The 13,868-nt window shown below is 36.6% G+C and overlaps 1 protein-coding gene across 5 annotated transcripts in view; it reads left to right on the top strand.

Moving 5' to 3' along the window:
• ATM (ATM serine/threonine kinase) overlaps window positions 1–13,868 on the top strand; it is a 72,010-nt gene that overhangs the window by 44,957 nt on the left and 13,185 nt on the right. For 2 of the 5 annotated variants that reach the window (XM_074162277.1, XM_074162203.1), the window contains exons 38-49: window positions 175–330; window positions 1,268–1,376; window positions 1,777–1,865; window positions 1,961–2,063; window positions 3,137–3,285; window positions 4,755–4,859; window positions 5,373–5,492; window positions 6,570–6,804; window positions 8,762–8,929; window positions 10,066–10,185; window positions 11,210–11,427; window positions 12,186–12,393. In XM_074162277.1, coding sequence (XP_074018378.1) covers window positions 175–330; window positions 1,268–1,376; window positions 1,777–1,865; window positions 1,961–2,063; window positions 3,137–3,285; window positions 4,755–4,859; window positions 5,373–5,492; window positions 6,570–6,804; window positions 8,762–8,929; window positions 10,066–10,185; window positions 11,210–11,427; window positions 12,186–12,393 — 1,780 coding nt within the window. Of the gene's footprint in view, window positions 1–174; window positions 331–1,267; window positions 1,377–1,776; window positions 1,866–1,960; window positions 2,064–3,136; window positions 3,286–4,754; window positions 4,860–5,372; window positions 5,493–6,539; window positions 6,805–8,761; window positions 8,930–10,065; window positions 10,186–11,209; window positions 11,428–12,185; window positions 12,394–13,868 lie in introns of all 5 variants that reach the window. The other 3 variants (XM_074162363.1, XM_074162446.1, XM_074162121.1) reach the window with 2 other exon arrangements.

Raw genomic sequence — 13,868 nt, 5'->3', positions numbered from 1 at the left:
ATGCTGAATGAGTTTTCTAAAATCTTTTTGTCTGTTAAACTTTTTGTGGTATGGGTCTGGGGGGAGCTAAGATAAAATTAACCTTTGGAAGGCTTTATAGGTAGGTTGGATTTACTTTGCTTAATGTTAGAGATGGGATCTGTTACAGCAATATTAAAGTCTGTATTTAATCAGATCTGTTTCAGGTACAGTTTTTGACGACAGCTTCTGGCTAGATCTGAATTATCTTGAGGTTGCTATAGCAGCACAGTCTTGTGCTGCTCACTTCACAGCCTTGCTCTACGCAGAAATCTACGCAGACAAGATAAATAGAGACAAACAGCAAGAAAGGTACAAGGCTTGAGAAAAGCAGTTTGTTCACATTTCTGGTAAAATGGATCATGGTTTTTGTGTCCCAGTAGTGTTTTGTTATATGAAAAGTCAAGGAAACTTTAAAAAATCCCTTAGGTGTGTGTATTGACCTGGAAAATATTTCTACCAGTCCTCGATTGTGAGCCCAGCCTTGCTAGTTTTCTAGCTGGGACACACTCAAAATAGTGTCATTTTGACTTCTAACCAGAATGTATTCTTAGTAGTGTGTGTTCTGGACAAACTTCACTAAAGCTAGTACTTTTGAATACTAAAATGTATTTAATCTCTCTTTCTAAATTGAACACTTTTGAGATTCTATTTCTCATAATTAATAATATGTTAGTGGTTAAATTACAGCCAGAAATGAATCAAGGGGAGAAAGAAACCACAGAGCGATGACCAGAATCATGTGGGTAGAGCTGAATGATCCTTGTTAGAAGGATTTTTCTTCTATGATAGACAATTATCTCTGTCTTCCTGTCTAGCAAGATCAAAATACAGTTCACTAGCTTTGTTTTGGTGACAAATATACAAAAACGTATAACAAAAGTATGGTTATAAGCATATATATCATGTACGTGGTAGATATTTTGCTTTTATTCTTTCCCAGAAGAGAGCATTCTTCAGGCATTCACAAAAGCAATTTGATTTAATAAAAGATTAGACGTTACAAGGGCGGGGGTTTTTTTCTCTGAAAAACCACCTTGACATTGAAATGCCTTGATGTTGATGTTCTCAGTTCAGCTGATCGCTTTGTCATTTTGGTGGAAAGCCATTTTGAATAACCTGGGGATATGACAGGCCTGATCTTGCATTTGATGTTTGTGCTTCTTACTTCTTACGTGTTGTTTCAGAATTTCTTTAGTTCTTTGTATGAAATGCCATTTAACTTTGCCGGTTGAAATATTTCTTCTAGGTCATCCTTTAAAGCAGCTAAGAGTTTGACATTTGAAGAAGAAAGTCAAAGAACAACTATTACAATTTTGAATGAAAAAAGTAAAGAAGAAACTGGCATAAGTTTACAGGTACCTGCGTGTGCTTTGTATTCTGAAAGAAAACCTCATATAATTACAATTAACAGTAAGTTTCATCTGAGCTGAAGGCAGATTTAGTTGAACTTCAAAAACTGTGTTTGAAAGTTGTCCTCATGCTCTAATTCAAAATGAACTCAACTGCCTTTTGCTTTTCAAGCAGTCCACCTAAGGCCCAGCCCTGTTTTTTTAATAACTTAACAGAGAAGTTAGTTAGTCCTGAAAAGTTTTGCTGGACTGCTTTTCTTCCTGTGAAGTTTAAGGAAAACTTAAGCAATGGTAACAGCATGTTACGTGGAAGGACTTGTATTTATAAACTCCCATTGATATGTATGAAACTCACTTGAGCTGTTTCCAAAAGAGGTGATTCTTTGTTTTATGGCGCATGTTCTAGGACCTTCTCATGGACATATATAGAAGCATCGGAGAACCTGACAGTCTCTACGGCTGTGGTGGAGGAAGAATGTTGCAGCCATTAGCACGGTATAATTTATTAATGTTCTTTTGTCCTTTAAATTCATTGCTTTCATTTATTAGTAAGGAACTGCAATTTAAAACTTCTTGTTAACTTAAAACAGGATTAGAACATATGAGCATGAAGCTGTCTGGGAGAAAGCCCTTGTAACATACGACCTTGAGGCAAGCCTTTCTCCATCTACTCGCCAGGCAGGAATAATAGAGGTAATTTTATTTTATAATAGGAAATGAATGTTGGAATTGATATCCATCGTACTGAGAGTCATTTCTAGTAAGTGCAAAGTTGTTCTAGGACTTAAAAGAGATCTCTTTGGTCATCAAGTCCAGCTCACTGTCATAGACACACAAACTGTATAATGTAAGATAACTTAATATTTGTCCTGGAAAACATTAAGGCTTCTAGTCCTCCTCTTCCTCACCAGTATTCCCTATCTTGGGTAATGAATGTTGTGAAATATTTTAAAATAAATGTATTTAATTTTATACAGAATTTGGCCAGCTCCTAAAATGTCAGGATATAAAAAGTAATGCAATTGGTTATTTTTGCCTTCTCATTCTTTAAACCTCTCCATTATAGCAACTATCTTACTGAAACTGTGGCATTTCTGATAAAATAAATAAATAGAATTGATGTTGTCTTATTTTGATCCCTTAAAAATATTTTTCTTTTTTAGCCTAAAAATGTTTACACCAGTTCTGTAATAACATATCACAGGTATATCTGTGTTTCACCTCTTTTAATTTTCCTATAGTACTTTTCCTACCCCAAATTATTTAGTATCATTGTTAAAATTCCATTGTGTTTCTCTTTCATAATGTCTGCACACATAACCTGGATAAGTGGTCACAATTACAAAGTCATTATGGTCTTCAAGCAGATAGGACTTTAGGAGTCATAGGAAACTTCTTCAAATGCTCACCAGGAAAAACAGTTTATTAAGAGGTAAACCCGGTTTTGGCTTACTACCCAGGAATGATGGGATGGAGAAATGGGAGCAGGTAGTTCATTTGAAACACAACAGAGCAATTTATTTCAAAGACTACCAGCCACAGCGGTAATGAAACTTGTTTTTCCGGGATTGCAGGTATCAATAGTGTGATTAGTAGTCTTATTTAAAAAGTTTCATCCTATATAGTACTGGCTTTAGAAATACTAATGATTTGGCCTTACCCACAGAGGCTTCTTTGTTTCCCAAGGTAAAACAAAGCCTTTAAAAAAAACCAATTCAGTTTATTAAAGGAGGAAAACCAACTTTCAGTAATTTTGTTAATTCCAGGCTTTGCAAAATTTTGGGCTTTGCCACACTCTTTCCGTGTATTTAAAAGGACTGGAACATGAAAACACCGAGTGGTGTGCGGAACTACAGGAAATACGCTACCAGGCAGCATGGAGGAATATGCAGTGGGGCCACATCTCTTCTGTCAAGTAAACCAACTTATTTTATGCTAGTTCTTTAAGTGAAAGGCAGTGGCTTCAGTTCCAAGCAAAAAAATGTCATTAGAATATAATTTCTATGAAGCAAGTCACCTGATTTATCTTAATCATTGAATTGAAAAGCAGTCTTTGTCACTTGGATCTATTTTGTATCTACATCACTTTTCATTTTCCTGGGAAACTGTACACAGTGATTCTTCATTTTGATTGTTCATATATATAAACTGAAATTTTCCATTTTTACTGATAGTAGATAGATGTGTCTTCAGTACATATAGGGGATAGATAGTTTTTAATGTTTAATTTATAAGCAGATGGGGAAAATGTTACTCAGTAAGCCACAAGAGGTTTTCAAGACCTGGATAAGCAAACACCAGTGTTGATTCATGGCTACTCCCTCAAAAGGAGTCATCTCCTCCCTTGTGTAAAATTGGATGCCTGGCACTAGTTATTTCATATGACTGGCCAGGTTATAGTCTGAACTCTGTCCCTTCCTAGTACAGCTGCACCATTGCATGTTTTAGGAGGAATACAGAATAGATTCACTACATTTTGGCAAAAGCAGAAGTTACATGATGGGGTCTTCAGTAATTCCTCCTACATTAACTTCTAGTGGTCAGGAGAATGGAGGATTTCTCCTTAGACTCTTACCGAGAGATGGGTCTGGGGGACATACTCTTGGTGTGTTCTCTTCTCCTGCACTGTCTTAAGATCATTGTTTAGAAGCACCTGAAGGACTTCACAGACATATCCTGTTGAAGGGCATATGTCATGCCACAATCAGAATAAACTTCATATACGTGGGCTGTCTTTGTCCCTGGGTTAGGGTTTGTATAAACCTCTTTGGTTATAAGTCTCATAGGCAAATAAAATATTCAGCTTCAATACAGGAGCAGAAAAGCAATATGTAAGATGAAAAGAGAGTGAATGAGATCGCAGGAGAGAGGAGGGTCAAGGAGAAGAATAAAGAAAAGTGAAAAGGGCAAAGAAGAGAAAATTAAATTGAAAACTTTTTTTTCAGCCTTCTGATTTTCTTTGTTTTTTCCCTTTTAAAAATATTTCAGAAGGTAAATTTAAAAAATTGTTGGTTCTGAATGGAATTTGTATACATTTTGTAATATATATCTTTCAGCATAATACTGAGAAATGTGTTATGATTAAATTGTTATTGTGCAGTCAGTTTTGTGTTGTATTTTTGATACAACCTTGAAAATATTCTCCATATTCCAAACATTTTGGCCGTTACTATTTTTTCTTTGTTTTAAAAGAATAGCTTGAATTTATAAAACACTACATTAATTTAAAATTTAAGGGTTGCATTATTTATCATGCAAAACAGCAATCCATCCAACTGCAGAAAATGTACTACTAAAAATACTTGTCATAAAGATAAAATTGATTTCTTTGTAGAGAAATATAATTTGCCTTTTATTTTATGTTACTTTTATCTTATTATTAAGAGATGAGACAGGAAGACCAGGGTACCATGAATCATTGTATGATGCTCTTCAGTCTTTACGAGATAAGGAATTCTCTGCTTTCTATGACAGTCTTAAAGATGCCAGGTAACTGTATGTGAATATTCTCCTGTTAGAGAGAGTGTGTGTGTGTGTGTGTTTGTAGTCACAAGTTACGTATAAAAGACTACACTGGGGTTTTATGGGCTTAAATAAAGACTTATGCATAGAATAAAATTACTACTTCTGGACTGCAACTTAATTTCTAAGTTTTTAAACTTAAATTTATCTTTTGTACGTGTACAATTTGTGTGCTAATTGAAGATCCGTTTCCTGTAGTATACATGCCTTTGCGATCCGCTTGAGTGGATGTGAACTCTGACTACTCTTCTTTAGCTGAGCTATGATATAGGCTTTGGAGTTTATATATTCTTACTGTGTTTTCATTTATTGACAAACTTAGTTTTTTGAACTTTAATGGTAGTACAAAATAATTCTAGAATGAATAGTTTTGCTGTTTAAGTTCTGTTCCCTGTATGGAAATTATGTTATGAAACTTTGGAATTATTTGTGGATATTAAAAAAAAAAACCAACTTACTATTTCTTTGTTAAATCCATAGAGTGAATGAAGTAGAAGAGCTGTGCAAAGGCAGCCTTGAGTCTGTTTATTCTTTATATCCAACGCTTTGCAGACTACAGCTAATTGGAGAGTTGGAAAATATAGGTCTGCTGTTCTCCAGGTATTTTTTTTAAGCTTGTTTCTTACTCCTTTCTTAGTTTTCAGGATTTTTGGTAATCAAGTCTAGCACAAAAATAAAATGACCTTAACGAATTTTATTAATGAATATCTAAAACTTTGTCTTAAAAATTATATGGATTTTAGCTTTACTATGTGAAGACAAATCTAGATTCTCTTTATTCCAGACTAGATTTATTCGTGGTCTAGTTTTAATTATTTGATATTGTGCCAGAATTGTATTTTAAATAATTGTTTTCTTTCCCCTGTTTTGAGTTCCCTGGTACACTCCAAGTTAGCAGTCATATCTCCTAGCCTTCAGTTTACTAAAGTAACTGAGTCATCCTCTTCTAGTTTCCTTTCTAAAAATATTTTCCATTTCCTTGATAATACCCATAGATCTATTGAAAGTTGTTTCAGTTTGGATCACTTTCTTCATGGACCATTATTACCATCGGTATTTTGCCTGAATTCCTAACATTGCTTTTTGATTATAGGGACGTATTTATCTCTGTCGTGCTATTGACACTGATCTTTTTTCTGCTATAGTTGTATCAGTTTGGTAGTTTATAGTCATACTACGGTCATTTAGCATGTCCAGGACCTTATGAACCATTGGTATTTGCAGTTGATGAATTGCCTAAGAAGATAATATAAATAATGATAACCTACATGGCTACAGTGTCACAGTTTGGAATTTATTCTTATATTAATCCATATATGACCTACATAATATGGTAGGAGTCTTGGTCTCTAATCTTTTAAGTACCCCTGTGATTGAATATGATCCCTTTGCTGATGGACCTTTAACACAACATTTTTTGGTGCTTAATCAAGAATGTTTACAGTGGACTTGTTCACCTTATTAACGTTGATCTCTTGTTCTTCATGTTTGTCAAAACTGGAAGCCTGATAAATTATTCTGCATATTAATCATTGTAGGGTTTTATGGACTGTTTCTTGGTTTTGAACTGTAGACTGTGAACTGCCTCGGTAGTTGGCTTTTGTTACTCATCTTGCATTTCACTAATACTTAGCGAGAATTAATAAGAGTTCTTTCTTCTTTTGCTAACAATTGCAGATCTGTTACTACTCAACAACTGAATGATATTTATTTGAAATGGCAGAGACAGTCCCAGCTTCTCAAGGACAGTGACTTCCGTTTCCAGGAACCTATCATGGCTCTGCGCACTGTAATTTTGGAGATATTGCTTGAAAAGGAGAATGAAAATGCCAAAAGAGAATGTATTAAAGACATCCTGACCAAACATCTAGTGGATCTCTCTAGACTGGCAAGAACTGCTAAAAACACACAGGTAACAAATTCCCAGAAAGATCAATGATGGATGTTTAGTTTTTTAGTTTATAAAAAACTTGTTGGACTAGATGATCTTTATGGTCCCTTCCAACTCTAAAAATTCAGTGAAATTCAGTGAAAGAACTTCATTTTTTAACATTAAGTAAAGATTAACTGTATTTTAAATTTATTCAATGAATCAATTAGTTGGAGACATAAACTATGTAGACCTTACTCATAAATTGTATTTATGGGCATGTTTTCTGAATTGTGTTCATAACTGTAAGCTACTCTATGAGGTAGATAATATAAAAATGAAATTTTTAGTGAAGAATGCTCTTACAGCTATGTTACTTTATTTTCGTGCAGTTTTATATACCCAGCTTTCATTTGTATCACATTGTTGCAGTGTTCCAGAGTAAAACTGAGAAAGAACTCCATTGCATCTGTATATTAAGTGTTGTCTTCAAGGCTTTATACTCTCAAAGCACCATTGCACTGGGGTAAATCTCTCTCTGTGAGTAATGGGACTCGCAGTATCAGTGGTTTCTGCAGCTCCTAATGCATTTAAGGTCCAGAATCAGCCTTGGTTTGTTCTGGCTAGTGCATCTGGAGGAGTAACTCAACAAGAATTTATAGAGCAACAATATCCTCTAAGAACCTCCGCAGAAAATAGTTCCAGCTAAATATATAACCTGGAAAGATATTTAACAGTTCACATATGTGCAAACCTGTATTAAACTTTGATTTCAGGAACGTTCTAACTCTGTTTGTGAATAATGATGAAATCAGTAAGCAGCTGTCTTTGATTTCATAAATTTGCAAGGTTTACTCTGTGCCTCCAGAATTGTTTGGGAGAATTACTTCCTCATGAATTTTTTATCTCGTGCCTGCCCAGCCACTAACACTATGGTGATAAGTGTCCTATAAGAACCTCAACAGAAGTTATTTTTTCACTTTGATTTTCAGTTACAGAAAAAGATTGAAATTGAGGTGCCGTATTTTGGAAGGATTAGAAGGTTCTGAAAGGACTGAGCCAGTGTGTTTCTGAAAACGCTATCGTTTCAGCCCCTTCAGCGTTGTAGGTCATGTGCAACCTTTGGGGCAACCTTATCAGTCATTCAAACCATGGGATGATAACCCTTTCCTTTTGGCACACAGTTAGTTGACAACACTAAGTGGCTGGATGGAGGAAAGTCTTTGAGGAAGCGACTAAAGGCTTTTCTTCCTCTTTAGTGCCACTGCCATCCATCAGGGGAAGGACAAATGCCATACAGAATGACCACACTCACCACTAATCGAAGTACTCAAACTTACCTTGGCGTTTCCAGGCATTCTTACATTTTAATTGTCTACCTTGCATATTTAAAAGTTTGATTGATTTGGTTATTGGTTGGACAGCTTGTGAAAATACACTTTAGTCTCGACATTTGACATTGTTAAAAAGAGTTTTCTCTTTGTGCTGTCATAATGATATTAGATTGCTAAATAATGAGGATATTACTTCACCAGTGATAGGAGTTAAGAAGTAGGCATAGGGTATGGTGGTGCCATTTTTCTTACTATTTTTTCTCTTGGTCTCTTAGGTCTCTTAGGATGAAATAATAATCAGTAAGCAAAAATTACAAATCCGTTGTTTCAGTAGGTATTGATTGTAGAATTTCTATACTTTATACCTGCAAGTAATTTAAAATGTTAAACATTGATACTTATTTGGGTGTTTGTGAAGTTTAATTCCATAGTCTGTTTTTATTGCAAATCAGGCTTTTCTGCAAGTCTATAGAAAAATAACTTAATCTCTTTGCTGCAAATAAATTCTTAGCATTGGATAGGCAGAATATGCTGCACAAGTAGAGCAAATGAAGATGCAGTTTAAAAACAAAACTTGCTGTGAGATACATGTATGTGTGACTTACAGAATTAAAAGTTTTATAAAACTTATAAAAAAAACTTATAAAAGTTTTTTTCTATTTCAGATTCCAGAAAGAGCTATGTTTCAGATCAAACAATACAGTCCAATGGGACATGGAGTTTCTGAATGGCAACTAGAAGAAGCTCAGGTTTTCTGGGCTAAAAAGGAAGAGAGTCTTGCACTGAATATTCTTAAAAGAATGATAAAAAAGTTAGATGCAGATTGGTTTCAGGTATATGTTATATAATGTATAAACTTATGGGAATTAAATTATTTAAGATCCGATTTCCACTTTTAGAAGCTTTCTCTTGGAAGAAAATTGAAAGGCTGTCTGCAATATTACTAAATCTGTTTTGTACTCTCAAAATGTCTGAAAGCAAAAAAATCTGTATTAGCAAATCTTATCAGGTTTTCAAAGTGAATCTGTGAGAGTGGCAAATGTTAGAATTCGTTATTCGTTATTTTGCCTCCAGTGCCACCACTGTGAAATATATAGCTTTCTAAAATGAGAAATTATTTCCCTTCATAAAAAATTAATTTATTTTAAAAAAACCTGTTACATAGAGGTGTGTGTGAACATATTGTTCTGTGCCAGTAGTTGAAAAACCTAACGGCCAAACAGGATTGTTTAGGCAGAGAGTCGTAGAATCAGTTAGGTTGGAAACCTTCTCACCTTCCAGTGTTGTGTTTAACCTGTCCACATAAGGAGGTTTTGTATTTTCGCAGCCTGTGATATGAGATCCTTCCGTATTTCACGGTCAGCGTTGCCATCTTGATCAGGTGGTCTTTAATATGTACCCTATACTGGAAGTACTTTGGAAGTTTGTCCTACTATACAGTTAAAGCTGAGCTTCCAATCTGGAGGCAAGTCCTTTGGAAACCTCCTCCATCATCTTCCCAGAGCACTTTTAACTAAGTTTCCATGTAGGGGTCTGTCTTAAAAATTTAACGATCGCACACAGTTACCGCAATTCCTGAATGTTTCCTGCGGAGTGTATTATGGTACTTCAGACTAAGTGGGGATATTCCAATTCTGGAAATGTACTGTGAATTTATTTAATTTTTAATTTTATTACATTTTCTGATTGTTTTATTCTGCTTGTCATTGTTCAGACTCTCAGGTATTTAAAAATATGCACTGTCCTTTAGTCTAACATAGCATGTGAATGTGATTTAAGGTTATTGACTACTGTAGATGTGGATGGTAAATGTCTCTGTAGATACATCACATCTAATACACCCAAGTGATTGAATTTTTTTCAGGGTTTAAAAGCTTTATAAATTGTTTATCTCATATGTAAAAGGTATTTTTATTTGATGCCTCTGTCTCTTTTTTTTTTTTTTTTCCCAAAACTTGCTTTCTCAAAGGTTGAGAATGATCCTCACCTGAAGTTGATGTATACAGAGTGCCTGAGGCTATGCGGAACCTGGTTAGCAGAAACATGCTTGGAAAACCCTACAGTCATCATGCAGAAGTACTTAGAAAAGGTGCATCCAGTCTCTGAAATGTGCAGTCTTTGAGATAATGATGTGCTAAAATATGATGTTAAAATGTCATGTAAATTTTTCAATGCAGCCTTTATTTTTCTGGGTAGAAAACATGGTTTCTTATAAAAATATAGTTCCACATAGTATTGCGTAATGCTGTAATCTTAGAAAATATTCTGAATATGGCTTTACAGAATTCACAGTGAAACTTGTGTATAAGATTGGCTTAGAAGTGCAGTGATTACAACTACTAGTCCAGTTTCCCTTTCCTATTCCACTCCATTCCCATCCTTTCCTTCTCAGGACAGATCATTCACTTACCATGTTTTTCAGTATGGGCATTGTATTTGTAATATTCTCTTTTCAGGTGTTGGAAAGTCTTGTTCTATTGTTTCAAAGTACTGTTTTGGGTTTTTTTTAACTCTTAGTCAGTAGTAGAAATATTTTTATTAATATTTGTCCACTCTGCATTTCTATATTTCATGCTAATTTGTGACACTGTACATAGTTGCTTTTCTCTGTTACTCTCTACATGCTTTCTTCACTCAGGTGATTTGAATCAATGACTCACATATCATTTCCTTTTCTTTTGGGCACTTTTTGGACTGTCTTCTATTTTTTTCTCACCATCTTACGATACAAGATTGTAAAAATTCATGGTTAGTTACTCTGAAAGATAGACAGCTGTAGGAGACTCCTGTATGGTTATTACAGCTCTTTCATGCAGGATAATCTTTTTGACTGCTTGCACTGAAACACTCCTCAAAAATTGAATTCACTTAGGAGAAAGATATTCAGCCTGGTAGGTTTTATTTTGTATGCATATATATTCCATCATAGGCAACATTAAAAAACCTGTTCAAGTGGATGATCCTGCTTGAGTAGCAGGGTTGGACAAGAGGACCTCCAGAGGTCCCTTCCAACCTCAACCATTCAGTTTTTCTGTGATAATAGTTTAATCGAGTATTATGCAGCACTATTAATCTGACTGTTAGTCTCATAATTATTGTAACTTCCCTTTTAGGCTGTGGAAATTGCTGCAAGCCACGGTGAAGACAGCAGTGATGAGCTGAAGAAAGGAAAGATGAAGGCTTTCCTGTCTTTGGCTCGTTTCTCAGATAATCAGTACCAGCGAATTGAGAATTACATGAAATCCTCAGAGTTTGAAAATAAGCAGGCATTACTGAAGAAGGCCAAGGAGGAGGTCGGCCTCATCAGGGAGCGTAAAGTTCAGACAAACAGGTGAGCATTCAGATGGAGAGATGGTTACTGTGGGGCTATCAAAGGCTCCATCTTTGCTAATTCTCTGGGAAAGGTTACAGCTCTGTCACATCTCCGCAGCTGAATTTTGCCTTCTCCACAAAACAGTGGCCAAATCTGTAGTGCTTATTACAAATAGTTTCTGAACTGTGCCTGAATGTGGCCTGGGAGAGTGCTAGGTCATGTGGGCCAAAACTAAGCCAAGGTGTGTTGCAACAGTTAAACAGTATGGATGATCATGGGCCAGAATTCACATTTATTCTCTGCTTTTGTTTAGGTTATTTGACACAGAAAACATTACAGAGTCAAAATAAATGAGTTTGAGATTTTTCTCCATTACAGATTTGGTGAAAGAGCAGAATTCATCTTAATAAAGAATTCTTAAAGATTTAGTAAAAGCAATTGCGAGTGAGTGGAAAAAATTGAACTTCAACTGTTGAAACTGAAGTCTTTGCACAAATTATCTATACTGGATATTCACATTTACACCAGTATTGAGATTAAATCATTAAAAAGAAGAAAGACGTGGACTGAAAATTTACTTTAGAGTGGCAGGTCTGTGTGGACATAGACCAAAGGAATAGCTCCCACGATTTGGTTTCTCAATTGTTTATTTTACTGTGCTTCTGCATACAAAACAGGTTAAAAGAATGTTAAATTAGTAAGAGAAGTAGGGATGGCCTTGCTGTAAGTTCATTAAGAGATAATTTGTTGTTTAAAAATAATGTCTGTTTGCATAGATATACAGTGAAGGTTCAGCGAGAACTGGAACTGGATGAATGTGCCATACATGCCCTAACTGAGGATCGCAAACGTTTCCTGTGTAAAGCAGTGGAAAACTATATCAGCTGCTTACTAAGTGGAGAAGAACATGATATGTGGATCTTCCGACTCTGTTCCCTATGGCTTGAAAATTCTGGAGTTGACAAAGTCAATGAAATTATGAAGGTATATGCCTGCTGTTGCTTTTCCTTACGCTTTGACATTAAATTACCCATCTTTCTTCTCTTCCTTCTCCTATTTCTAGAAGATGAATTATCATGCTGTGAAATATGCTTTCTTATATATCTCCTTAATTTTTACCTCAAAACTTGCTTTTTTCAGTCATCATTGCCCATTAGTTAGTTTTTCATCAGACCACTGTAATTCTCAATGCATTTTAATTTAACTTAGTGTTTTAATTTGACAAATCTGTATGATTAAGCATATCTCATGATCTTTCACTGTTGTCACCTTGTTCTTCATATACCTTGGATACTAGCCATAGAATCACAGCTTGGAAGGGACCTTAAAGATCACCGAGTTCCAACCCCCCTGCCATGGGCAGGGACACCTCCACTTAGAGCAGGTTGCTCAAAGCCCCATCCAGCCTGGCCTTGAACACTTCCAGGGATGGGGCATCCACAACTTCCCTGGGCAACCTGTTCCAATGCTTCACCACCCTCACTGTAAAGAATTTCTTCTTAATATCTAATCTTTATCTCCCCTCTTTCCGTTTAAAACCATTACCCCTCGTCCTATCGCTCCACTCCCTGATAAAGAGTCCCTCCCCATCTCTCCTGTAGGTCCCCATAAGGTACTGGAAAGCCGCTATAACGTCTCCCCAGAGCCTTCTCTTCTCCAGGCTGAACAACCCCAGCTCTCAGCCTGTCTTCATAGGAGAGGTGCTTCGGCCCTCTGATCATCTTTGTGGCCCTCTGCTGGACCTGTTCCAACAGGTCCATGTCCTTCCTGTGCTGAGGACTCCAGAGGTGGATGCAGTACTCCTGGGTGGAGTCTCATGAGAGCAGAGTAGAGGGATAGAATCTCCTCCCTTGACCTGCTGGTTACGCTTCTTTTGATGCAGCCCAAGATACATTTGGCTTTCTGCTGCCAGTGCACATTGCCGACTCATGTTGAGCTTCTCATCCACTAACATCCCCACATCCTTCTCCTCAGGGCTGCTCTCCAGCCATTCTCTGCCCAGCCTGTATTTGTGCCTGGGATTGCTGTGACACAGGTGCAGGACCTTGCACTTGGCTTGGTTGAACTTCATGAGGTTCACACAGGCTCACTTCTCAAGCCTGTCCAGGTCCCTCTTGGATGTCATCCCTTCCCTCCAATGTGTCAACTGCACCACATGGCTTGGTGTCGTCGGCAAACTTTCTGAGGGTACACCTGATCCCACTGTCCATGTCGCTGACAAAGATGTTGAACAGCACTGGTCCCAGTACTGACCCCTGAGGAACACCGCTTGTCACTGGCTTCCACTTGGACCTTGAGCTGTTGACCGCAACCCTTTGAGTGCGGCCCTCCAGCCAGTTCCTTATCCACCAAGTGGTCCATCCTTCAAATCCATGTTTCTCCAATTTTGAGACTAGGATGTCATGCGGGACAGTGTTATTTGCATAAGTCCAGGTAGATGACATCTGTTCTTCCAGCAT

This window comes from Numenius arquata, chromosome 1, assembly GCF_964106895.1.
Source record: "Numenius arquata chromosome 1, bNumArq3.hap1.1, whole genome shotgun sequence".
In the NCBI taxonomy this organism is placed as follows: Eukaryota; Metazoa; Chordata; class Aves; order Charadriiformes; family Scolopacidae; genus Numenius; species Numenius arquata.
The sequence above is the reverse complement of the archived record's forward strand: the minus strand, read 5'-3'. Positions and strand labels throughout refer to the sequence as shown.